This window comes from Anguilla anguilla, chromosome 16 (genome assembly GCF_013347855.1).
Source record: "Anguilla anguilla isolate fAngAng1 chromosome 16, fAngAng1.pri, whole genome shotgun sequence".
In the NCBI taxonomy this organism is placed as follows: Eukaryota; Metazoa; Chordata; class Actinopteri; order Anguilliformes; family Anguillidae; genus Anguilla; species Anguilla anguilla.
The window spans coordinates 7598108-7625166 of NC_049216.1; the positions used below are offsets into that span (position 1 = coordinate 7598108).

At 43.4% G+C, this 27059-nt stretch overlaps 2 protein-coding genes across 3 annotated transcripts in view; one reads left to right on the forward strand and one right to left on the reverse strand.

The window, feature by feature from the left end:
• Window positions 1–572: 572 nt before the first annotated feature.
• Window positions 573–8851, reverse strand: LOC118215524 (guanylyl cyclase-activating protein 2-like). The gene is made up of 5 exons (XM_035396415.1): window positions 8841–8851; window positions 3659–3899; window positions 3375–3524; window positions 2374–2482; window positions 573–942 (listed from the first exon to the last, which is right to left on the reverse strand). The coding sequence occupies exons 2-5, from the start codon at window positions 3857–3859 to the stop codon at window positions 815–817; spliced, it is 588 nt and encodes a 195-aa protein (XP_035252306.1). The 5' UTR covers window positions 3860–3899; window positions 8841–8851; the 3' UTR covers window positions 573–814.
• Window positions 8852–9942: 1091 nt separating this feature from the next.
• The window catches only part of LOC118215787 (transmembrane protein 263-B-like), an 88337-nt gene continuing 71220 nt past the window's right edge, over window positions 9943–27059 (forward strand). Inside the window, exons 1-3 of one of the 2 annotated variants that reach the window (XM_035396786.1) lie at window positions 9943–10251; window positions 11194–11287; window positions 11509–11747. In XM_035396786.1, coding sequence (XP_035252677.1) covers window positions 10246–10251; window positions 11194–11287; window positions 11509–11714 — 306 coding nt within the window. In that variant the 5' untranslated portion in view covers window positions 9943–10245 and the 3' untranslated portion in view covers window positions 11715–11747. Of the gene's footprint in view, window positions 10252–11193; window positions 11288–11508; window positions 11748–27059 lie in introns of those variants that run through there. The other variant, XM_035396784.1, reaches the window with a different exon arrangement.

Genomic DNA, 27059 nt, shown 5'->3' on the forward strand with positions numbered 1-27059 from the left:
GGATCGGATTATCAAGGCCCAATCTTGACTTAAGGAACTTGTTATTGACACTGCACAGAACACTTGAGGTAGGAGCATCCTCACTTTAGCCATGCAATCACTTAACCTCAGAATGGGTGGCGTTTGCCCCTTCCATTGCCATTTCCTTTATAAATCCCCATTATTCAGTGCTGCAAGGCAATGTTGACATTAACTGTAAGGGTGTCGGTAGTATTACATATATATGTAATTGGACTTTATTTCCTTATCTCAATCACCCAAATCCCGAAATTAAAATATGTTGCGCAAGCCCCAGTTTCATTTGGGCATTCAGGACGTGGACAAGAAACTAAAATAAGTACCACTATATGGGGTTCCCAGCTCAGGTGTATTCAGTTAATCGTGTAATTTACGGGCAATGCCAGAAGGCATTGTCTTTGTAACGACTCTATTCATTTTCTCCAGTTACCGCAGTTCAGATTTTTTGTACAATGTGAATAAGAGAGCAGCAGGCCTATCGTAAGAGACACGAATGAATCACCTGCCAATGGTCACCAATTCTACTTGGAACCAGTCACCATGTGAAATTAAAATTTTTTTGGTGATTGTTGGCAAAAATATGGTTAGTAATTTTAACCAGTGGCAAAAGCCAGTTTCAAATAAAGTTTCTGTCTCTGGCCTATTTTGGGGTGATATCCCTGCTGACCAAACCTCCCAGCAAGAGCTGGCATTAGTGTGGTTTGAATTTTTTTTGAAACTCCACAAGCACCATTTCTCTCCGTCCTAGTGTCAGAGTTGGGTGCTTCATTTGGGAGACACGATTTGGAGGTTTACTTCAAAAATTTGAACTTTTTCGCCTTTGCTGCAAAACCCAGGCGTAAGGGTTCATGTCCAGCTTCAGCATGTTCTTCACCCATTCATCCCTCTGTGCACCTTCAAGGAATTCTTCCAGAGTAATTTGTCCTGTGAGATACAGAATCACAATGAATGGAACATACAGTACCTGCCAACCCATGAAATCTGCCCGTGTAAATTATGTAAAATATGTTTTTTAACATATTTTTGAGCTAAAGGGTGTGTAGTGATGAAATCGGAGAAATTTCGTCTTGATGCAATTATAAAATAAAAAAATAAAAAAAACGAATTAAAAGCCAAAAGACAATAATGGTTTAGGGATGCCTGAATAAAATGTAAACGTGGCTTGGTAGCTGAACTGAAACAAACACTTCTTTAGTTTTAAAACAATAAATGCACACACAATAATTTACATGAGTCCGGAGGTAAAAGAGATAGTTATACTGAACTATTTTTTGTCATAAATAAATATTGATCTATGTAAAAGAATATGGGGACTGCCTTTGTTAATTATAAAGATTGTGCTACTAACAATGTTAGCATTATTAATGAACTTAATTGTTTTTAATCATCAGTCAAAAGACGTGAATGGAATATTATCATTCAGACTATTTATTTCTGGACATTTTCCCCATGCATAAAGAGCTGGATAGCTGTGGTTTTATGCTTGGTTAACTGCTGAGGGAAACCCTGCTGTGTATCCAATATCCATGGCTTTTCTGATGAATTCATAAGAGTCAAGAAGCTTTGAAAGGAGGGCACCTTTCTAAAAGGGTTGCCAGGCTTGAGTGAATCACTGTTTCAAATGTAAAAATGTTGTATCCTGAATTCAGTCACTACTCCTCCTTACATTAAACTCAATAATACACGTTTGAATTTTAAAATATAAATGAATACATTTTGAACTAATAAATAAAGGTTAGTGATGGCTAAACTCACCAAATTACTTGCTAAGAATAAGAAACGAACATAGTTCAGCAATCACAGATTAACTCCAAATCTTCAAGATCAAAGCATCCTTTAATACTCAGGACTAATACTTATGTACAGAAAAATCTTCAGCAAAAAAATCAACTCTGGCTGAACAGTTTTAACTGCAACATACTACCCCCAATGGATTTTGTTAGAATACAATAGCAGAATAAATAACACAAATTATTTCCCTCTGTTCCATACCTTTATACTTATGCTGAATTTTTCAGTTTCAAAATACTTTAATATAATTTTCAAGTTCAGTACACAACTAAAGCAGCTATTATGGCTTTGGCAATACCTGGCAGTTACAGCAAGTGTAAAAAGGAGCGTAAAAAGAACATCTCATAAGATCGCTGGGGAGATTTAATCTGAGCATCACTTCGACTCAATTTGGCCCTTTATTTCTTGCCCAGAAATCCATGTATTTGGGGTGTTTTCCCTTTCCCGTTTCAAGCACCAAATTATCTCTGAATATAACGCACTGTACACCAAGTACAACAGTAGCGTGTAGTGGGTACCTATCGTTTTGTGTTTCTCGTTTTTATCGGACCATTCTATACTTACCATCTCCATCTGAGTCTACGACTTTAAGTATTCTTTCGGAGATCTCTTCGACCGAGAGCGCTTGGCAATCAGGATTGCTTCTGCAGCTCTGCTGTATCCTGCAAATCGACTGTGAAAAAAAAAAAAAATTTTTAAACAACACAGAAAATTTGATTATGGATTATTGACCTCCTTTACAAATGTGCATGAAGGCCTACACAGGCGCGCAGTAAACACGCACGGTACAACCTTGCGTTTCCCTATCATACTGAGACAAGATAATTTTATTTAAAGGTATTTTAATCATTCGACCGAGGTGTCTTGAAAGGCAAAAATAAAATAAAATATATAAATAAATAAATAACATGTTGCAGTGAAAATATTTTCGAAAAATATTACTTATTTCACTTTTATTTAATATTCCTTCTCGGGTCTTATGGTAGAACACACATTTTCCCTAACCAACAGAATTAAGGGATTAGAATGCAGGATTGCATGACAACAGGGTAGTAGGCTACCTATTGAGCCCCCTACCCAGGGTCAGCGGGGATTAGTGATAGAGGATTAGTCCAGCAACACTGCTCGACACATTTAGACAAAACCGCCTGGGCGACAAGAAAGAATCCAACACCCACTAAAGGCTTCAGTTCGGTGGCTATTCAACATGATAGGAGTAGAATATGTAATAAATTAGAAAAATGATAAATTAACCAACAATGAGTAAATGGGACGCTACTCATTTTAAATAATACTTTGCTTTTATTGGATTTAATAACGTTTTTTAACCCCTAATGATACCACAAACAGAAAGCTTTTATATTATAATTTCATCAGGATATTCTTACAAAATACGTTATACATGATGAAACAAATGTTTTTTACAACAATGAATCACTTGGCTATTGGATTGAATAGATCATTATAATTTTTCATTTTGATGATCGCATGGTCATTTTTTAAAAGTTGTTTTGTTCCCCACTACACATATAGCCTACTATCGAATTAAATGAAAATACACTTACATCAACGATTTCCTGGAGCTCACGTCTGTCGACGTATCCGTTTCCATCCTTATCGTACACTTTAAATGACCACCTCAATCTGTGCTCTAAACTTCCTCTGAAGGCGATATTCAAGGCTGCTACAAATTCCAAAAAATCTATGGTCTCATCCTATTGGAGGAAATAGCGCAATTAGAAGACAAATGGCCCGCACGCAAACCACCACAACACATTCTATCGCGATTTCACGTATTTATGCGTTTAGGTATGTAGTTTAACCAGCACGATACACTGTCATCTCTTACCCCATTCTTGTCAAACGCTCGAAAAATGTTTTCTGCATAGTCCGAGGCTTCCCCTGTCGGATCTATTTGAAAAAACTTTTTGAACTCGTGCAAAAATAAAACACCGCTAGGACACTCCGTTACGAATTTTCTGTACATCGCCTGCAGAGTTATGATGTCCATTTCCTCGCCATCTTGCGTGCTCGTGCTTGCTTGCCCCATGTCTTCCACCAAGTGCTTTCCCAGGTGCTGAACTCGACCCCTGCAAGAGTGGTGACATAACGGGGCTCCACTAATGCTGTAAAGAGCACGTGTCTCAGAGCATACTGAACGTTGGGATAATCTTAAACCAGCATGGACATCTACACTTTCAGTAGCATCCAGTTATAACCTCTATTTTCCTAAAATCAGCTAGCCACACAAATACTGTCATGAAAATAAATTTTGCCCCTTCCTAATTTCATCTATTATTGCATATGTGTTACACTGAATGGTTTTTAGACAAAATGTAATATTAGACAGGAAAACTGAGCAAACACAAAACACATTTTTAAAATTATTTCATTTATTTAATGAAAAAATGTTTTTTAAAAAAATGTTTGTATCACCCATGTGAAAAAGGAATTTCTGTATCAACCAGTGCACCAAATTTAATTGATAATTAGATTCAGCCAAGTGAAAACAGCCAGGCTTGATTGCAGCCAGCCCAGTTGAATATAAACTTAACTCATATTGAACTTTACCATCAGAGTAAAGTAGCCACTACATAGTTTCTACAAGACAACTATGCCATGATCAAATTAAATTTCTGAAAAGTTGAAAAAAAAAGTTCTTGAAATATGTCAGTCTGGAAAGGATTACAAAACAATTTCAAAGGCTCTAGGACTCCACTGAACCAAAGAAAGAGCCATTATCTCCAAATGGAGAACACCTGAAACCGTGGTGATTCTACCCAGCAGTAGCCGGCCTAAGAAAATTTCTCCAAGCGACAGTGACAACTCATCCACAAAGACACAAAAGATCCAAAAAGAACATACAAAGAACTACAGGCTTCTCTTGCCTCAGACAGTGTTCATGACAATGCAACGGGAAAGGGACTGGGCAAAAATGGGATTCACTGGAGAGTAGCAAGGCAGACGTTCTACGGACAGACGATTCAAAATTGGAAGTTTTTGGATGACACCGGTTCCATTACTGTATGTCTGGTGTAAAGCAAATTCAGCATTTCGCAGTAGAGAAAATCACACCAACAGTCAAACATGGTGGTGGCAGTGCGATGGCGTGGGGATGTTTTGCTGCCTTGGGACCTGGACGACTTGCCATTATTGAAGGAACCACGTACTGTGCTCTGTACCAAAAAACTATTAAGGAGAACGTCCGGTTATCTGGCCGTGAGCTGAAACTGAAGCATAATTGGGTAATGCAGCAATACAATGATCCAAAACACAAAATAAAGTCCACATCTGATTTGCTGAAAAGAAACAAAATAAAGGTTTTTTTTAGTGGCCTAGTCAAAGTCCAGACTAGAACCCAATAGAGATGCTGTGGCAAGACCTGAAACAAGTAATTCATGCTCGAAAAACGTAATTTGTCTGAATTAAAGCAGTTCTGCAAAGCCTGATATCAAATGACAGGTTTCAGTTATTGCTACTAAAGGTGCTGCAACCAGTCATTAAGTTTAAGAGAGTAACTACGTTTTCTAATGGGTGATATGGGTGTTTGATAACTTTTTTTTTCACTAAATAAATAATTATTTTAAAAACGTGTTTATTCAGGTTCCCATTGTCTAATATTACATTTTGCCTAAAGATCTGAAACCATTCAGTGCAACAAATATGCAGTAAAAGAGGAATAGAGAAATCAGGAAGGGGCAAATACTCTCTCAAAGCACTATACCTAAACTGGCCTTTACTTGGGCAGCCTTTTTGTCACACGCCAACCATGACACCCCTGAGAGGAGAGATGCGGCAGTAGCGGGGAACACTGTTTCTACTGCACCCACAAAAATTCAATAAAATAAACGGACCACTTCACCCTTCCCCCTCACGGGTTCTGGGCAAAAAACAATAAACTAAAACAACAAGCTAAAATAACAAAGACAAAAGAAAGCGAAACAGAACAGCAACTTTTCAGTTCCCTGCTCTGTAGCTGACCCGCCTTCCCGGCCAGGTCCAGCTCCTCCAACTTTTCAGTGCTCAAAATAAAACGAAACTAAAATCATAACTGCGCTCTCGGTGTTAGCTCCCGGTCTCGGCCCTGAACTGTGGAGAGCAGCACACTTTTAAGCACCTGGGCTGATTAGCCAACGCAGGCAGCCCAGGTGGGTGTGCTCTCTCCACCAGCCGGCACAGCCGAGACCAATCTGCCTCTCAGGCGGACCAACTGCCACACTTTTATTTCATATGAAAATCTCACATATGCGCACACACCCCCTGTGGACAAGTGGTCACACTCTCTTACAATACCCCCACAAAAAACCACCCAAAAAAACCAACATGCACTGCTACATTTTCAGAGTGAAATCAACTCTGATAGAGTGCCTTTTACTCTGTTGAGTACATTATGAGATTCATATAAACTTCACTGTATGCAAAGCGCAGGGGGCACTGCCAGTCTAATGTACTGGGGTCAAACAGGGGTCAAACAGGGGCCAGCAATCTTGGATTAGATGGCTTTCCCAAAGCGCTTCCATCTTGGTCAGAAAAAATGGCTGTGCTATTTGCAGAAGCAGCGTCTATTTTAAGTAAACCACCAGGTGCCTGTGTAAACTTACCATAACTATTTACAGCTTGAGATATCAATCAGTCTGTAAGAGGATACGTTTGTTTTACTGATGTGGAGGTCCTGAGGTGTTCTTGTGTTTTAGTTTTGTGTTTCACTGCCCTTGTCCAAAGTTGCACACTTACTAGGTTTCGATTTCTGACAAGCTTCAATTACTTCAAATTTATTAAGCCATTACTGGAACAACACATTTCTGTTTTGTTACTCAATATTGACCTTGTTTTTGGCTTTTCTGTAAATATTGCCTGTTTGTATTATGTGAATGTTAACAATTAGTAGCAATTGGAACCAATCAGCTTGAGCCTCTCAGTCCTCATGATTTGATTGAAAGACGTTTGAGCTGACAGTGTGACATTAATAATGGGCCCATTCAGATCCCTCCTCCTGTGTCACGAACGTAAAACAAACTCTCAAAATTAGCTCTATCTGGGTTTCAACCACACAAGTTTATGGTCCTTTAACAATGACAAATTCCCAATTTATTTGGTTCAGTTGACTCATTTAGCCAATGAGGGTCAGCGGAGCCAACATCAGTCACTGCCAACCAGCACACATTATCAGCCACTGCTAGCAAGCAGCCAGTATTGGCCGCTGCTCAACAGCCGGCAGCAACTAGGCCCACGACCGCCAGCCGGGAGACAGCCAGACTGCTGCCCGTCAGCAGCCAGTAACGTAACCAGGGGCCTGAGCAGAGAGGAGGTGCCAGAGCCACCTCTGCCTGGTCTCGCAAAGAATCAGGAGCACCAACCTGCACCTGAGCCTTACCAAGTATCACCTGTTCCGCCAGCAAGCCAGCTTCCTGCGGCATGCTGTGAGAGAGCAGGTGGTGTGGCTCTGGACCCATCCAAGGCAGGCATTGCAGTGGTGGCCAACCAAAGCCTCTCAGTTGGTGAGTCGCGCTGGCCTCGGTTGGCGCATCATTGCGGGCTTCGCCGACGTTGCGCGACCCCTGCACCAGCAGACGCAGAACAGCCGGCTGTTCCTCTGGTCACCAGAGTGACACTGGGCCTTCAAACACCTCCATGCTGCCGTAGCCCCAGCCCTCGTCCTCACCTTGGTTAATCCGTCAGCACTCTCCCTCTCTGTTTGGCCTGGAATTCCTCCTCTGCACAGACTACCCGTCCTGATAATAGCTGCTGAAGTTCGAGGAGATGGAGGGTTAGGTGGTACCCGGAAGCACCCGGAAAATGGTACTGCAACACGGACACGCAATCCAGTGTAGCAGGGCAGGGTGCCACTTTCGGGCAAGGTCCACACCGTGATCCAGCGGGGCATTGCCGAGAGCAGGTAGCAGCTGCCATTGAGGGGGACCTCAGGTTAGTACTACCGTGGCGCTGGAAGTTGGACAGTCAAGTTACCTGGGCCCCACTCACCCTGGTGGTCAAACAGCTGGAGGTCTAGTGAGACAACCTCACCATCCAGCAGGACTGCCTCTTTCAGAGATGGACTGACAAAGAGAGGGGGCTGGTCGGCTGCAGTTGGTGGTGCTGGACCTGGTCCATGGTAAGGTGCTGCGACAACTGCATGGCCAAGAAAAGGACCAGTGTAGCGTGACAATTCAGAGTGCCACCGCATTAGCTGATCAGTGGGGTGCCAATGGAGCAGGAGCCGGTGGACATTCTTGGTCCCTTTCCAGCCCCCAAAGTGGGCGACAGGTCTGCGCTAATGGCCATGGAAAACTGGACTGAGTGGCCGGAAGCATATGCCATCCCATCACAGGAAATCACTGTTATTGCAGACTGCCTGCTATCCAAAATGGCTGCATCACCTGGACTGAAATTTTAAGTGTTGGGTGTTCGGAGAACTGTGCCACTGCCTGAACATCAGCAAAACAAGTTCCACGTCACTACACTCTCAGAACGACGGCCTGGTTGTTCAACACATGCCTAACACACAAACATGCCCACACTGGCCCAAAATAATTGGCCCAGTGCTGTGAGCAGTCTACACTGCCAGTTGGGATTTATACATTGCCACTACTAATCCCCATATTTCCCCTTTATTAATTATAATAAAGATAAAAATAGCTCAATTAGCCTTACCTCAAATTCACACATTCACACATAATAATAAACAGGTCGATGAAAGAAATTGTTTCCTTTTATTTGAACAAATAAAACATTTTACCTTATATTGAACGTTATATAGATGAACTTAAATTAGAAGAGACTTCCTAAGTCAAACATTGGCGATTATTGAACAAGATTTAGATTAACGTTAGCTAGCCTTACTAGACTCGAACAACAGACTATTCAAGACACAGCGCCAGTTCATTCACGTTTGTAACTATCAAACGCATACAATTTAAGAAAATACGCTATCAAAAATATTAGTATCTTATTCCATCGACCAAAGGATAGCACATTTATAAGGATAACCAACGTTACTTATTTCATCAATATTTTATTGAAGAACAACTCACCTTGACACCTGGATTAGTTCACCTCATGACGGCGTAACTACGGTTACCGTAAGTAGCCTAGTTAAGTCCAGCCTTGAAGTGCTGCGTCACACATTACATTTACATTACATTACATTTATTTGGCAGACGCTTTTATCCAAAGCGACGTACAAAAAGTGCATTTCATGGTCATAGACAACTGCTAAACACAGGTTCAGTAAGGTGCAATACTTATTTTGTACAGCTATTTCTAGCCAAGAACACAGTTTAGTTCACACAGTGAACTCTATTCAGACCTAACCTCTGCAAAGCCAACTAGGCAGAAGAATAAGCATTAATGCGCCGTGTTTAGAAGAAATGTAAAAAATAATAATAATATTTTTGATCAGATATATTTTAACGATATTATGCACAACACTAAGGAGCACTATAAATATATATGTTCCTTTTTGGTGGACTATTATTATTATTCGCGTAGTGAGAAAAGACCCAATGTTATGCATCATAGGCTACATAAATTCACGTGCTGCATTACAAGTACTTTTGGGAACAACAGCCGACAAAGAAACAGGTGAACTGTCAAAGTGTTGCTGTCTGTGTCTTCACTGGTAAGCCATCTCGGCCCCCAGCTGATTTTCGTTAAGGGCATTCAGCGGGCAAGCCTTTTTGCCTCAGTGCACGGCCAACTCCGAGATACCGGAGCCCCAACTGCCCATACAAAGTCAACATTGGGCCAGCGCTGTTTGGTGGGAGGGACCCAATTTGCGTAGGCTATTTTGTTGTCTGCTGCTTTTTTAGCATTTAAATAAAAAATAAAAAATCTCTGTTGTAGCCTATAATCCCAACTTTAATTAATTACAGCCCATCAGCCACGTTTTGTTAATGGTAAATAATAAAACAATAATAAAAGTTAAGATAAAACAGTTTCCCAGTTCCACAGGTATAATTACTTCCACAAAGCAGAAAAGACAAATTACTAATTAAAATAATGCATGATTGTCTATTCATGGATAATTGGTTACTATTGTTCATGCTCTTATAAGAGTGATGCATTGTGCGCGTTAAGGCGTTAAACGTGTGAAACTTTAACCTGATTGCAGAAGCAACGTTTGATTACAATGATATGTAAAACAGGCAACGCTTTCACAGCGAAGCAGCAGCCAGCAGCACGCTGCTTCCCTCTGTCGACTGAAATTGTGTAATACAACAATACACGCAATTCGATACAGTAAACATTTAAACGTCACTTCCTGCTATATTTAAGCTGGAAAACCTACATCAACTGCTTAATTGTAAAAAACGATTGATCGGCCATTACGGTTATCTATAACAAACGCAATTCCCAAGGACTACTCGCTGAAATTGTTTCCATATAGCCTGCTGAGTTTGTCGTGAACCGCCCTGCTGTAGCCTATTTGCAACTGCGATGAAGGTGAGTCGTGGGGGGTTGTTTTTTGTTGAAATCGTAAACAGTTAAAATGTTTGACACTGTTGACAGCTATAAATAACCAGTGATTGACTGACGGTGTCTGATGGACCGGACTGTGCAGTATGAAGCTGATCTGACAATGATGGCCAAACACAGTATACCGTACGTGCTGCATTAAACGTTTGCAACACGGTCACGCATCCTCGTGCGTGCGTTCTTGCAACAAAGCATCAAACAAACAGTGTGAATAAAAAATATACTAATCCGTATAGTGTAACCTTCTTAGCTCGCTTGTGTACGTGCACAAGACTAACATAATTAAGTACAAGAAGGAAACCAGAAACTACCATGTGTTGCTTCACCTTGGTGGGCGTTTAGAGTAGCCAAATAGGAAAATTGTTTGTTGCTAGTAGAACTAACTAATTGTAAGTGTCCGCCTAAAAGTAAAGGTATGACATCCTCTCAAGATGATCCCTGCTAGTTTCAAATAATCTTCACGTGCCAAGTTATATTACATATTGTTGCGTCGTATATTAGTCTATGAAATGAGGTCGCCCAGTATTTTAACGTTACACATACTCTGCCCTTTTGGTTTTGGGTTCATGTAGTGTTTTTCTAATTCATGTTAATATGAATAATTAGGCCTGTATAAGTGGCAAATGTATTTTAAATAGCAAAGTGTGTGAATAATATAAGAATACAATTAGACCTGTAGTAGCAAAAATGTTGTGTAAGATAACATACAAGGGCCCAACAGTGGCTCATGCCCCTGCCCCTTCAGTCCTAAAGGGCCCTTCTGTATGGACTGGAAAGCACAGGTGCCCTTCATGTTAGGCCTAGGCTATATCATATGTACACACATACACACATAAACATGAAGCATTGTTGACCTACTAGCATTAGGTAAGTAAGCTGAGTTTGTCTTTCTTATCCCTTTACTCCAAGGGACCCAACGCAGAAACCGAACCAGTGGAGGAGGCCAGTTCATCACCCGACAACGAGGAGCTTCCGCCTTATCTGCGGGAGGACCCCCCAGAAGGTAGGCCCCAACTGCCATCTGAAGACAGGGATGGCCAGCAATACACTAAAATTATTTTTTTTTGGTACGACATACAGAATACCTCCCAAATTAATACCAGCTCATCCAGGGGTAGACGAGAGGCATGAGGCTAAATAATCTTCATCAGTGTCAGCCGCTCATGAGAATGTGAAGTTGGCCTGGGGTCAGACCCTGAGCAGGAATGGGCTTTATTTCCACAGGGGAGTCAGCGCAGCCTGTAGCCCAACACATCCACCCACCCAACACCTCCACCCACACACCATCTCTACCCGACCCACCATCGGCCTCCACCCACAGACAAAGTACATTCATGTATTTCCTCAGAAAAGTGAAGATGCCTCAAATCAAATCAAAATCAAATCAAATCAAAATGTATTCATATAGTGCATTTCACAAACAATTGTGACAATACGCTTCACAGACAACCCTGGCAGAAAACCCCCACAGGAGCAAGCCTAAGGCAACAGTGGCGAGGATAAACTCCCTGCCCCCCAAATATTATATCTGTACACTACTGTCAAAATGGTTTAGGATGCTTTGCAGGTTGCATGGAGGTATAAACCATACAAAATTGGGGTGAGCGACCTGTATTGTACATGAAATGCATATTTCAAATATTGATATTTGGAAAACAAACTCCATAACTTTATGGAGGGGAGAGATGGAGAACTATAGTTGGGGCTTGCCACTAGTGGCTGTTTGTGTTAAACCCGGTGCAGATAATTTCTTGATGGATTTTAGAGATTTTGGGCACGCCCTCTCTCAACACCCCATATATATATTCGCTCATTGGGCTGTGAAAGGTGGTTCTGTCTCTCAGTTCTGAATGAGACGATGCTGCGCATTGTTGTTGGTTTCCTCTGCCAGTGAGCGCTCAGTGAAAATGTTCCAGTTATCGATCCTGCATAGCGCTGGGGTCTGGTGCACTGCACGCTGCGTGTAATTATCCCGATTGTGGACTCTGGATGCAGCAAAATAAGACAAAATAAAAAGATGACGTTCTCTTAAGAACACAGCATGCTCAATTATAGCATGGTGTACTTGGCATAGTGATGTGGAGGCTTTCTGAGAGCCTTTCTTAGTTCCGCATACACAATATCAAAATACCAAATCTTTAAAATAGGGTGTAAATGATATATTACATTTTATTACAAAGAAGTTTTATTTTGAGGATGTTTATGCATTGCCACATTTTTCTTAATTTCTTAAAAAAAACGTGCTGTCGTTTTGAAAGCGTTTAACTCTGTATTCTGAGTGCCGGTTCCTCACTGTGCTGTCCTGGCTTGTGCACCTTTTCGCAAAACGCATTTGGCACGTCCTCGGTCCCCCTACCTACTGTAGGCAAAAAGAAACAGCCAGTCGATTTATTTTTAAATAATGCAGATGGACTCCACTGCTTCCAGAGCACGACACGCTTCGGCGGATAACAAAGTCACCTGAGGATATGGGGACGCTGTCTCCTGAAGAGGGCCCCATTGGCCAGCTCACGAACAGGGCCTGTGCACGTAGAGTAGAGCGTCTCATTCATTCATTCATTTCTTTATTTGAAAAGGGACAATGTACATTAATCAACATGTAAACAAATGTAAATGTACCCGAGTTAGCCAAAAGGCTAGTTTTCATCAGCAGTCCCTTTGCCTGATGTTGTTAGGCATCCTAGAATAATAAAAAAATAATACAATATGTACAATAGTTAAAAACATACTACATTGTGATAAAAAACATACACAATACAATTAAACAATATGAGCGGACAAAAACCAATAGCCGATAATACAGGTACAGTGTGAGTACAGTCATGTTAAAGGTGGATAAAAACGGCAGCAGTGTTGACATTGTTGGTTCTAAATAAGCCAGTTCTTAACATTACACTTAAATGAATAATAGGATCTCAGTGTCGAGTTACTGATCTAGGATCAGGTTTCCTGCCTCAGTAACCCAGCCTACTCCATGGTGAGTAAAGTTAAATAACTGATCCTGGATCAGCACTCCTGGCTCTCAGATGCTGTATGAGAGCAGGTGCGGATGTAACACCGAGTATTAAATATGATTATTCCATTAGTCTGAAACTTCTATTTGATCCTTTGCTTTGAGTTTTAAATACTTTTTTTAAAACCCTAAAATCTGTAGGCCAGTGCCCTGTGATTGTTGAAGAACTATACAATGTAAGAATTGAGGAATTGTTACACTTGCATCATTTTTAATGTCTCATATAGATTTAAGTTTAGGACCAAGTGCATTGTGGGTAGATTAATTCTGGATCATTGAGTTGGGAAGTTGAGCATAAAAATGCTCTTGGTTTGGCTGATTATTTGGCAAGCTCGAGGCTTTTTCTTCTGGCTGTTTGCTGTCTATGGTTGCATGAGGCAGACGTTTTTGCTAAATTTATTACTGTAACAGAACTTGTTGTTCGGTCAGTGTTGTAATGGAAATGAATGTTCTGTTGGTTTCTGTAGTTTCTTTGAGATTCAAACCTGCCGAACTGCAGGCTCGCTGGTTCAATGGCCGGCAGCTTCATATGTCCGTTTTTTAAATTCTGAGAATATTCCCAAAATGTTAATTAATTTTTGGTGCAAGCTCTCGTACATTTCCTGGAAGCACTTTTGAACATTTTTTTTAGCGACAAGGAACATTGCAGCAAAGGCTGCAGAATGCTGTTCAGTTTTATTATTCAAGTTAAAAAACAGCTGAGATTCAATCAATCAATCAATCAGCCTTTATTTATGGAGCACATTTCATACAAATTTGCAACACAATGTGCTGAATTGCGGGATTGAGATTGTGGGTATTCATGTTAATTTTATCTGGAATGTTAGCCTTAAATACATCTTCCTTTTTCAGTACTAAATATTATTTTGGTGTACCATTAGGACTGTAAGCCCATTCATGAAGTTAGCCTTTGCGATGTTTTTCCTAAATACTAAATGGTAGCCCTCAGAGGATGTTGCCAATACGTGCCATGCCTGGAACACTTCTCTGTGACGTTGATGGAAGAGTAAATATACGCTTTCTGAAACTGGGGAAATTTCAAACAGATCTAATTGCTAAAAGAACCAAGTGACAACCTAATGGGAATGTTCCCTGATGTTCTGTCTTTCTTGAAACATTTAATTTTAGCTGCGTTTTCGACCTCTCGGTTGTTTTTAAGTCATTTGTTTTTCCTTCAGGGGTACTTGTATTCTTTGAAACAAAAAATGAGCAGAAGCATTTTGAACAGAGTGGTATGGATAAGATGAGTGGTCTTCTTACTGTGCTTGCCAGTGGAAAAGCTCAAAACGAGGAGAATGTTTCCAGTGTTCAATAAAAAAATAGTCAGCTTGTATTTTCTTCTGGCCTCGTCTGCGTCTGCAGATGTCTGCCTACTGAAGTAAAATGTGCTCTAAAGATCAGAAAAGCCATTTCAGCATTTGGCAAATATATGGAGAAATATCTGATTTATTGCTGCTTTTCAGATATTTTCTGAAAAGTCAGCATATTTACAATATATTGCAGTGTATATTCCAACTTCCCCAAGAAGCAAGCCAGCTGATTGAGCATCGGTTTTGATTTTTAGCTTATGGATAATGTTTTGATACGGACGGAGGATCCTAGATCAGCACTCTTCTCTGGCTGACTTTGAGGCAGGGCTGGAAAAATCACTTCCTGGAGGACTACAGTCCGCAGGTATTTCTGATTTTAATTTCATTTTAATCAGCACCCAATCTGGACCTTGTAAACACGGCTTGCGGACTCTTTAGCCAATCGGTGACATTAATGAATCATTTGGAATGTGGAAACGCAACAAAAAACCAGGAAGTACCGCGGACCCCCAGGGCTGGAGCCTACAAATCTGCTTTTCAAGGGTCCTTGTGCAGGCTATTGCAGCTGGCCGCCATTAGGTGGCACTACAGCTGCACAGCAGTTAGAGGCCAGGGACGGTGTTTGACTTCATCCTGGTGCTCATGAGCCCACTCTTGAATTTGTTTTTAGCAGTGTGCATGGGAGATTTGTCATCTCGGAATATGGGGACATCGCCGCGTTCCTTGTCTGGTCTTGGAAAATGGCTTCATGTGCTAGGCCGTTATATTTGGTTTTGTGAATCCCACGAGAAAGGTGACTGCTCGTAATATTTCACGTTCGCCGCCATGTTTAACAGTTGGCACCAGACATTGTTTAATTGGCTAAAAATGTGCTCTCCCTCCACCTTAGCTAATGTGTGGTGAGCGTTCTGGTGCAAAATGGCTGCCGTGCATCACCCAGGTAGGCGCTACACGTTGGTGGTGGGTGAGGTGAGTTCCCACTCGTCACTGTAAAGTGCTTTGAGCATTCCGAAAAGTGCTATATAAATGAAATCATTCATTCATTCATTGTGGGTTGAAGGCTTACTTTGGCTTTCTCCAAACAGAAACCCATCCAGAACTATGAAAAACAGTCAAAGCCATAGTGCTTTTTTGCATTGCTCACTGGTCCAGGTTTAGTGCTCCTTACACCAGCTTTGGATACAAGTGGATTCCAAATTACAGCCCTTTCACAGAAATACCAGAGGTTCAGTTTTTTGTAGAGAGTGGGTCACAGAGATGTTGAGTCATTTCTCTTCATTTTTGAGCCCACTATTTTGGGATGATTTGATAATTTGCCTGCTAAGTGTCTGTCTGTGTCCCTGTCACTGAACTGAACTTGTGACCGCCATTGCTATTTGCTGATGCGGTTTGTTCTATAATTTTTTTTTCTTGTGCCAACCACCACCCCCCCCACAACTTCAACTTTATTCTGATACAGTCCTTGGGCCTTGAACTTTTATGTGAACCCCCCCTCCTGCCCCAGGTTACAGGTTCCAGCCTCCCCCTCCCCACCACACTCTACCAAGCCCACCCCTTGAAGTCAAGCGGAGCTTCTGTTATTTTGCCCATCGCCTTTTATTCGTTTGAACTGTAAACATGTTTTGATAGCATAGCCAATGTTCAATTCTGTGTTTTGATCAGCGTGCTTGGTTTTGAAAATGAATGTTAATTAAACTGATAGGAGCAATGCCTCGAGCTCATATTATTATTGTGGCGAATGCTGCGGGCTTCTGAAATTATTGCTGCGTTTTTCAAAAACTCCTTTGAATCTAAACCTCTATGGCTAATAAAGCGTATGTTGCTGTTTTATGTAGTGTATCTTGCAAACCACCCCCCTCTCGCCCCCCCTCACCCACACACATACACGCTAAAACATAATAAAGATCTGTGAAAAACTACTAGATTATTTATCATTTAAACTTTTCATCTTGAGGCACATATACTCTTGTGAAAATTATGTAAATTGTTGTAAACTTCTGATTTACGGTAAACCAGCACTGCGCTTCTACTAGGAGGCTATTCATATTGTTAAATTAACTCTTACGGAGTACATTTGGGTCCTATTGGACTCATGTGTACTCATGAGTTGAATTAATACTGGACATTTTACTGCACGCATGATTTGGACAAAAGATAACGGTTTGGAAGTATTCTGTTTCAAAATGTATTCTACGAATTATACACGCATTGCTGCTTTATTTAAATAAATAATAAATTACATTATATAAAGTTTATTCAATTATACTTTGACACAAAATACAAATGCACGACTATTGGAGTGTTGACTAGTATCAAATGTCTGTTTTCTTGGTTGTTGTATGCACTATTCAGTGTGAGATTCTCTTTCACGTCAAGGTTACCTTATCGTACGCTGTCCATTGAATTGTGTTCAGTACGATCTTTGTTAATGAAGTTAACGATCTCTGACCTGAAACATGCTTCTTATAACTAATCCAAACAGTCCAATAACAAAACGTGTTGAAATTGCGATTATATTTCCACATTCAGGTGGATGTGTTGATGTTAAAATCAAGAATATGTAATATTCTGTATGAAATAGATATGATATAATATATTCATATTATGAATTTGTAAAATAAATAATCATTGAGTGAAATAAACGTTTACTTCCGTTCCCTCACCGTAAATAAAATGTCCGTCTGTCAGCACATTCAGAACACATAAAATACCCTGCAAAAATTAGCCCAGCCTTCCTGTTCACTTTTTCACAAAAATTTGTGGCCATTATGCCATATTTTGGATACTGCAAAGGAACTTGTGAACTAATCTGGATGTAAACCAGCTCAACGTTGCTGAAACTCCCCCCCCCCCACTTAATGCTATTAATTAATTAATTGATTAATTGATTGATTGATTGATTGAATAATTAATACCTCATAATCAATATATGTCCCTGACCTATATAGGGTGTATAGGGTCTGGTCTTGATTTGGGAATGCTGTTAGCCAAGGCCCAGCACTGCAGCTCATATTAAACGGATGAATTCCCTTATGTTTTCTTTTATATTTTAAGTTGTTCTGGATAAGTGCATCGTGTAAATGAAGTTGTTAGTGTAAAGTAAACCTTTATTTTCTGTGTATTTGAATAATCTCGGAAGGGTTAAAGGTAAGACAGAAATGTTAAGTCGTTTAACTGAGAGAGTCGATGATTTGGTCCGGGAACTGAACTGGCCTGTTCCGAACCGGGGGGGCTAATCGGCTGGTGGGGGAACGCTGCATAAAAGCGTCTCGGATGCCGTTCTTCGCGAGCGCGCAAACCGTGTCGTGAGATCGGATTTGTGGAGCCGAGCGTGTAATGGGTGCCCGGGAGGCGCTGCGCTGGAGAGAAGGGGCTGCTGGGAGGCGGAGAGCTTCCCTGGTCCTCTGCCCCTGTGACTCGGACGCGGGGATCCTAGCGGAGCCTAGCGGGAGAAGCCTCCGCCGGCCCTAATGGGGCTGTTAGCCACGGGCGTTAGCGACGGGCGTTAGCGACGGGCGTTAGCGGTGCGGCGCTTCAGAAAGCTGTCGGGAGACATTAGCCCAGCGCTGGCCTTCTCGCCTGCCTCTGCTGACAGCCCCGCGCCCTCAGGCGGGAAACGGGGGTACGAATGAAAGGGGTCGTGACCTGAAAATAATGATGTTTGGATAAGCAGTCTGCGTTCACTTTTGAGAATCTGCGCCTTGAACGGCATCCTTCCGTTCAGTTCCATTCTATTATTCTATTCTGTTCCATTCTGTTATTCTGTTCTGTTCCATTCTGTTATTCTATTCTGTTCCATTCTATTATTCAGTTGTTTCCTTCTACTATTATATTCTGTTCTATTATATTCAATTTTTTCTGTATCTTCTCTTGACCCAGTCTCCATGGGAAAAGAGACATTTTAATCTGAGTCGGTCTTCCTAGTAAAATAAAATTTAGATAAAATAAACATCATAATTCTGTTAATCTCTATTCTGTTTCACCTGCAACGTGAGTGGGTGGGGCTTTGCGATCCCTCGGCCCCTCCCACATCAGCAGGGAAGGCAGATTGCGGCTGTTTCTGTGCCTCACAACAACGGCAAAGTCTCCTGCTGCTTCTCCTGTGGGTGGGGGACCTACCTGGTGCGGATGGAAATGCATGGGGGGGCGTTAAAGTTCACGTTAAGTTAAACCCCCCCCCCCCCAAGATTCACTTTGAGCCAAGGGGGTGGTTACAGAAAAAGATATAAGCAAAATAAGAGTGGGTGGAGTGGAATGGGTATTTTGGGTAACTTGATGAGCGAGCCTTACAGACAGGGGAGGGAGGGGCCAGATGGTAAAAAATGGGCCGCGTTTGAAATGGGCAGGTGGTTGATGCATAATACCAGTTGCCCGCCTCTTTTTAAAAAAAATTTTATTTATTTATTTTTTTTGCCTCTCTCGGTTTATACCTGCATGCCACCTGTAGAGGACCCTACTCCATTTTGAGAGTAGTTCACAGATAAATATTTGGGAGGCATTTTCACTTGTGAGGAAATGCACTCAAATGTATTTCCTCACAAGTGAAAATGCCTCCCAAATATTTAGTGGTGGGGGGAGGGGGGTGGAGGTGATGGATGGGTGGAGGGTGGTGGGTGGGTAGAGGTGTTGGGTGGGTAGAGGTGATTGGTGGGTGGGTGGATGTGTTGGATGGGTGGAGGTGGTGTTTGGGTGGATGTGTTGGGTGGGTGGAGGTGGTGTGTGGGTGGATGTGTTGGGTGGGTGGAGGGTGTTGGGTGGGTAGTGGTGATGGATGGGTGGAGGTGGTGGGTGTGTGGGGGTGTTGGGTGGGTAGAGGTGATTGTTGGGTGGGTGGAGGTGGTGTTTGGGTGGATGTGTTGGGTGGGTAGAGGTGGTGTGTGGGTGGATGTGTTGGGTGGGTAGAGGTGATGGATGGGTGGAGGTGGTGGGTAGGTAGAGGCGATGGATGGATGGCTGGAGGTAGGGGGTGGGTAGAGGCGGTGTGTGGGTGGAGGTGGTAGGTGTGTGGAGGTGTGGGGTGGTGTTCTGCAGGCTGCGCTGAATCCCCTGTGGAAATAGAGCCTGTTCCTGCTCAGACCCGAGGCCGACCTCACATTCCCACGAGCGGCTGACCCTGCTGGAGATGATGCCGTCTCTCACCGCTGTGAAGAGTGGCTACGACACGCCGCGCCCGCCTCGCCCGGCTAGGTCGCGGCTTAACCGCAGTTCGGTCGCGCCCCCGCCGCTCTGGCCCTGTGCGTCTTGAGGGAGGAGTAGGAGGGAGGAGGAGGAGGAGGAGGAGGGGGCGCTAAATAATTGATTGTGATTGATCTTTAGCTCTGGGCTGCATGCAAATTAGGAGATCGGGAGGGCGAGCCTGAAACGTCAAGATGTACCACTGCGGCAGAAGCACACGCTACAGAGAACGAGTACGTGCTCGGACAGGCCGGGTCAAATGTGCGCTTGCAGCGCTTAAGTTTGTCAGCGGACGCACGCGACCCGCGTGTGCTACTCCGTAAAAAGTCCTGTCTTCTCACCTGACAAACGAGCTATTCAGTCCGTTCGGTAAGAGAAATAAAATGCATCGTATGACTTGTACCCGATATTATCGGCGTAAAATCATTTTTTATTTTTGGCTGTCAGGCCCTCGTGTGCGGCGGGCTTGGTGTTTCCCAGCTCCGGCAGCGAAGCCCAACAGAACCCCCGAGAGCCGAATGTTTGGAGGATTTGTCGGGAAGGCTGCCGAGTGGAAATGATTTTCTGCTGTGGCGGCGGCGACTCCTCATTTTCGAGGCCGTAAAAGAGGATTAAAGGTGTGAGAAGCGGCACGAGTCTGCTTCTGCGGACCCCGGGTTATTACAGTAGAGGAAACACACAGAGAGAAATACGCCGTCCGCTAACGTCTGTTATCACATTTCGGCGTTGCGCCGGAGCGACGCACCGTGCGGGTCTGTTTTATCCCCCCGAACCCGAGCGGGATTATTTCCGTCTTTCGTTGTCACTGATTGTTTTTCGGTTTGCGTTACGAAAGGCTGAGTCATTTTCTCGAAGCCCCGCAGTTGCTGCAAACAGTAATTCTCTAAAATTTCATTTCAGAGCTGTCAGTGTAATTTTCCTGTCTTACTGAAATAATTAACCTTTTTTAATTAAATAAATGGTTCAACAAATCTGGTGGAAATGCAATGAACAACAGTGTTTCATTATTTCCCTCGAAAACTTGAGACTTTTTTAATCTTTTGTCTCAGTGGGGACTTTTATTTCTACTTTGCCCTACCCACGATAGAATTCAGAATAGTCTTCAGTGGAAACGAACTCAGGTCAAGACGCATCTCGTTAATTTCATATTTGAGAGTCTTGTTGTGCTTCGGTCTGAATAAAACGTGTGGCGCTGGAAAGCATATCAGCCATATTAACATTGTTTGGGCTGGCTTTAAATTGCTCCCTGTTTACCCACTTTTATTAGGAAAAAATCAGTTATAGATTTAGATTTTCAGTGGGGGGCTGCTTAGCTCCACTTAAACTCACCATTGTGAAACTCTTCAGATATGTCTTTGGGGTTGCCACCTGGCCAGATCGAGACAAGGTTTCTGAAATTTATTGTATTCAGCAGTTCTGTCATTTTCAGGAAGTCTCATCAAGAAATGTTTACATGAAGTCACGTTTACAAAATTCATCACTTTGAGAAGGAGGAATATTGCTGGCTTAATTTGACTTAAACAACAGCCAATTCGTCTGCTATGTTGGAGCGGCAGTTGCCATTGGAAGCAACGAGAGGAGGGGCGGGAGACATCTTGCGCTGGCATCGTGTTGGAAAACGCGCGCGGGAAGCGTAACGTTAACGGATGACGCGTCTGCTGAGAAGCTTGGGAAAACGCTGCTCCGTCCGCTCCGATGTGACGCAAGTCGTCCGCGGCATCCGCGCCGAATTTCGTCACCGCCCCTGCGGTCGGTGTCTGCGTCGACGCGGCGTTGCGTGTTTTCAGAGAGGAAACCGGCAGTGACTGAACAACGCTTTCCAAATAAAAAGTCTTTTTTTTCTCAGGGAAGTGCAAAGTTTGCGTGCCGTTTTCGAGTTATTAATGTCCAAAACGAGGCTTTGTCGACTTTTTGTCCTTCCTCTTTGCTGGAGAGGTGCGGTTCTCTGCATCAGTTTGACATGTCTGGCCCGTGCCGGCGAGGGAGGGGGGGGGGGCGGCGTGAAAGCAGTCATTCAATTAAATTCAATTAAGTTAAAATTTGTTTGCAGTGCTTTTTCTAGAGAACTGTCACAAAGGTGCTTTACAGGTTAGCTAGGAAAGAAGACGAAGCATCATGAATGCTTTGTGAGTGTCGTACTGATCAGACATACCTGTTCCTGTTTTACAATGAGACCTGCAGTAAGTTCCTGTTTTGATTCTGTCCGTTTAGCATAAAGTTCTTCACTTATGAATGATTTTCTTGTCATCGTCCACTGTCGTGTTAGCATTAGCCCGCTAATGGGGGATCTGATATGGAGACGGCTGTGGGCTGCTGGAGACGTCGCCGGGGGGTTGCTCGCTGTTTTAGTAGGCGTATCCTTGTCTGTCAGACTCATCAGATACGCCCCCCTCCCCTCGCACCTCTGTTTCTCTTTGTTCAGGCAGCAAGGCATGCTGGGATGGAAACTCCCCATGATGGGGCGGGTGGTTTAATGGGAAGGCAGTTCCGTCACGGGGGTGGTCAGGCGCCGGTGGGAGCTGACCTGGACCTGCCCTCTTTTGCGCCGTCTTAAATTCTGATTCGTTACTGCCACCTCTCAGTCATGACGTAGCCGCCATTTTAAAATCTGCGCCTAAATCCAATTACTGATGTTTAATGTCTGTTATCAGTCAAATGTCCACTGTTATGCCCTGCGATAGATTGGCGGCCTGTCCAGTGGGGTATTCCTGCCTCTCTCCCAGTGCACGCTGGGAGGTACACTCTCAGGCCCCCCCCTCGCGACCCTGCCCAGGATAAGTGGATAGAGATAATGGATGGATGGATGGATGTCCACTATTTAATATTGTTTTTTTGTGTTAAAATCCATCTTCTGCAAAATACAGCTGGTTAATTATATATGTAAGGAAACAACCTCATGGCACATCTGTACAAAGATACTTTTTGGTGAAGCTGTTGCAGAGAATTCTACTATGAACTAAATTCCATCGCAAATATTGGGCAGTTGGGTATTTTTTTTCACAGGAAATAATGTCTCTTGAAATTAAGATGAAATAAACTGAAAACTTAAGAAGTGGTTGGGATGTGGTATTTTATAGTCTACTGCTGAATGAAAACATCTTTTTGCTTCATTTAGTTTTTTCGAAATTGTCTTTCGTTATTCTCATCTTGCAAAAATCGAAAAACTCTCACCTGCAAAATCGAGCGTTGAAAAAATATTCTCCTGACATACAAAAACCTTGAAGCTTGCCTTGCCTTCAGGCACTTGAAACCCAGATAATGAGAACATTTCCTCCATTATTTGTATTTAAGATAAATTTGTAATGGATTTGTAAAACAAAATGAAGTTACAGGATGAATGTTTTTTTAAATTGGATATAGATATATGTAGTAAGGTAAGCAGCAGATCTGTGGTACAGTACATTTGTCTTGACCTGTATCTTGTTGTAAGACAGGCTTGGTGCAATGTTCCTTCTGCATTTATGCATCTTAATTGCTGAATAAACAGAGACTGAAATTGTAATGTGTTCACAGTCCCTTTTATCTTGAAATGGGAGAATTACCTGTTGGAGATATTTAACTAGTGGTGATGTACCAGTGTAAGTGATGCATCTTGGACATCTCAGTTGTCTAATTTTCATTTTCCACATAGTCATAGTCAGTGGTGCTGTCTCATTGGGAATCGAAGATGAGAGACACAACATTCGAGCCAGACATCTGCGGGGAATGTCTGAATGTGTTACTTCACTTCATACAGAATTTTCTCCAAAGTGGTTCATAGTCCTGCCCAGTGGACCCTGGTTTCATTTTGGCTTCTTAGTTCTTCTTGTCTGCGTCCATTGATGTTGCCCCGTGGCCCAGTGGTCCCGCCCAACACGGGAGGAACACGGACCGTGATTGGCTCCTTTCGGTGTCTCCTTACGGGCTTGTGCACCCAGAGCAGCGGCTGTAACCTTGGGCAAACACGCTGTAGGAAATGTGGAAATCGAACGGTAGGCACACGCCGCATGATGCTGACAGCAGTGGTTGCCTGGAGGAGCTCTTCGGGGGGAAAAAACGCCGGGGAGGGAGTGGTTTCAAGTTGCGGATAACATCAGACTCAATCGGCTTCAAAGCGGTCTACGCTACCAGCGTTGGTCCGGAGTGACTCATCTCCAGCCTCTCTGACGGTCAATGAGCGGAGTGTGTTTTTCTCCCATGATGCATTAGCTGCCGGGCCGTGTCCAGAACATCAGAGAGAATCCCGTGAGCTTTAGCCTGGACTGTGCTGTGCTCCCTTTTTTTTTTTTTTTAACTGAGCCATTGTTAATGTGAAGATTTGCTTCAACGCGTTCAGTACACCGAGCCATTTCAAGACTGAAGATGAGCCACGTCCGTAATTATATAAACACATTACAGTGTTTTATTTACACGCGAAACTGGCTAAAATCGTTGAAGTTTCCGTCTCCCAGCAACATCACCTGGACTGCTTCTGAAACCGTAATATCTCCAAAGGTGGCTCTTAAGTTGAAATGGAGGGAGTAAACTTTAGTGGGGCCTCTGGGTTCTCCCCTGGATCTTCTGGCAGAGTGGTGCTAAGGTGTCTGTCCTGCTATCCAGTGACACTACGACCGATGCTATCAATTTTAGAGGGGCTGAAGGGAGACCGAACGAGGCGGCGTTGAGAATTCGCAAGGTGGTGCGGCGCCACTGTGACACGTTTCAAGGAGAATCCTGGACATTTTTAAACGTTTCACAGGCACGTTTTGGCAAAAATTGACCGTTGCTTGTTCGTTTGGATATCGGCCTACAGCTTCAGAGAGTGATACCTGGGTGTGAAACGTGACCGCTCCATTTTTTGCGTTACAGATCCCATTTTGTGTTCCGCTTCCGACGAAACACTCGAACACCAGCTGACGCTCTTGTGTCGTTGCATGTCCCAAACGGGTCTTCTCGGTACGTTGAGAAAAGGGCAGCGACGGAGAATGCGTCAGAAGACAGGAAAGCAGCAAACTCCCACTGTCTGTTTTCACCTTTGGGCGCTACAGGTCTGCATTAATCCAGCGTTCACCGTTTCACACCTGGCTGGAGACGGAGCCGTCTGTCCGGGATTGCAAACACGTCACCGATTTATTAGCAAGGGCATTAAGTAAGCTAAGCTCCTCGTTTATTCCGGCAGTTGATGGCCTTATCTTTTTTTGACCAGAAGCATTTGGAATCTGAAAGAGTTTTTTTTTTTTTTCTCTTTTCCCTTCTCAAATTGCTTTCGCATAAATGGAGTGATTTTCATTGTCGTGGACATTCTGGCACCGTCCATAGAATGGGGGGGGGGGGGGGGTATGGTTTTTTAGATAGAATGCTGAGGCAAACAACCCCCCCCCCCCACAGTTGAAGCTCCAGGTAGAAGCAGCAAAGCTTAATTAGTTTTGAAGACTTTTTAAACTTTGCAGCTCCTAAAAATGAGATACAAGGCAATTCAAGGTCTTCGAGGCCCAATTGTGCACTTCAGGAAAAAAAAAAAAAAAACCAGTTTGGATGGCTAGAGCGTTTTTGCTTGTGGGGCGTTTTACTTCCAAATAATGATTTTGCTTCCAAATAACAAATCTCGCCATTCTCCATTCGAGTGATTTTTATTTGTTTATTTTTCCGCTTTGGTTTTTGAGGTGTGTCACTGGGCATCGATTGCATCCGCTTTCCCCGGGTCATTTGAAGTCCTCTCCCGCCTCGGTCTGCCCGGGCTGTCGAGGCTCGAAAAAACGTTTGAGCCGCGGACGGTGACGATCAGTAGAGCGGGCGACCGGTCAAAATCCGTTAAACCGGGTTTGACGGCCGAAGACGCGCGGCGTGGCGGCGAGGGCTCGGTGGTGAACGTGCGCCGCGGCCTTTGGCCGTCCGTCTCCGCGCCTCCGCGGTCGCCTCGAGGGCCCGGCCCCGACCGCGACCTCGTTTCACCGCCCCGACGGCCTCGGGTTTAATTCCGCGCACATACCCGCCCGCCCACCCCCCAGCCCGCCCGCCCACCCCCCCAGCCCGCCCGCTCGCCCACCCGCCCGGCTCGTTACCGAGCTCATCTGCGATTCTCGGCCCCGTCTCAATCTTTAGCGCTTCCCTGGGGGGCCGGCTCGGGGTTTTTTTTTAGGCGGTTCCAGGCGTCCTCTCCCGCTCCTTTCCGTGCGGTTCGGGATGTGCTCTGCAGCCCAATCCGGTATCGACGCGCGCGCGAGAGAAGAACCCCGGGCGAGGTCAGGTTTGTGCGGAGAATTACCAGAAACCTGTCGCATAATCCCGAGATGAAAAAAATCACTGAAACCTTGCGGTTTGACTCGGTTGATGTGGAATAATTGCGTTTTGTCGTTGAGAACGATGAACAAAATCGGCTATGATCATTTTTCTAGTGTGGCATTACATTACATTACATTACAGGCATTTAGCAGACGCTCTTATCCAGAGCGACTTACACAACTTTTACATAGCATTTTTACATTGTATCCATTTTATACAGCTGGATATATACTGAAGCAATTTCGGTTAAGTACCTTGCTCAAGGGTACAACGGCAGTGTCCTACCCGGGAATCGAACCTGCGACCTTTCGGTTACAAGCCCAATTCCTTACCCACTGTGTTACACTCCGTCCTATAATGCCCCGCCAACCCCACCCACCCTCTTTAATTCAGTAATCATACTCAATTTACAAATTACCTTGGCGCCATTGATCATTAGCCATTGATCAAAGTGCTAGTTTAATTATTTAAAAATAAGCTTTTTTTAAAAAATAAGTAAATATTTGTTTTCTTTCAGGTGAGTCTGTCGGATTATGTTAGGAATTTGTACATGATGGGAACAGAGATTAAGAAAATGGGCCTAAAGTGTCCATTCGTTGTCGACGTTTACATGGAAATGGAGGTTCAATGCAGTTTGTCTTCACTCTTCCGAGCCGGCAGTAGGAGCCGTACGTGAGCTTGTACATAGTTTGCGAATTGGACGTCACAGACTTGGGCAGTACTGGAGATGCCAAATGTATTTTTATTTTTTAAATAAATGGCGGTTCAGTCACGTCGTTGAGAGTGAAACGCCCATGTAAAGTGAGGCTAGTGTGTAACGCTAGTGTGTGCTTTGCTGAAAGGATTGCCACAAGGATCCCTGTGCAGAATCCAAACAGCTGACCGAGCTGAAGGAAGAGAAAGATGGAGAGAGAAGGGGTGGGCAGAGGAAAACAAAACAAGAGACAGGATGTGAGCAAAGGAGCGATGGAATAATTTTGAGTGAGAATGAAGGTAGGTTTTCTTCCTGAGCCCAGAATGGAAAAGTACCAGGAGAA

Bases quoted from the DNA above. Each gene is read 5' to 3' on its own strand.
- LOC118215524 (XM_035396415.1), bottom strand. From the start codon at position 3,859: ATGGGGCAAGCAAGCACGAGCACGCAAGATGGCGAGGAAATGGACATC. The intron at 2,483-3,374 runs GTAAGTGTATTT...TTTTTTTCACAG, and splicing joins AGCTCCAGGAAATCGTTGAT to TCGATTTGCAGGATACAGCA. The intron at 943-2,373 runs GTAAGTATAGAA...TGTATCTCACAG, and splicing joins CGTAGACTCAGATGGAGATG to GACAAATTACTCTGGAAGAA.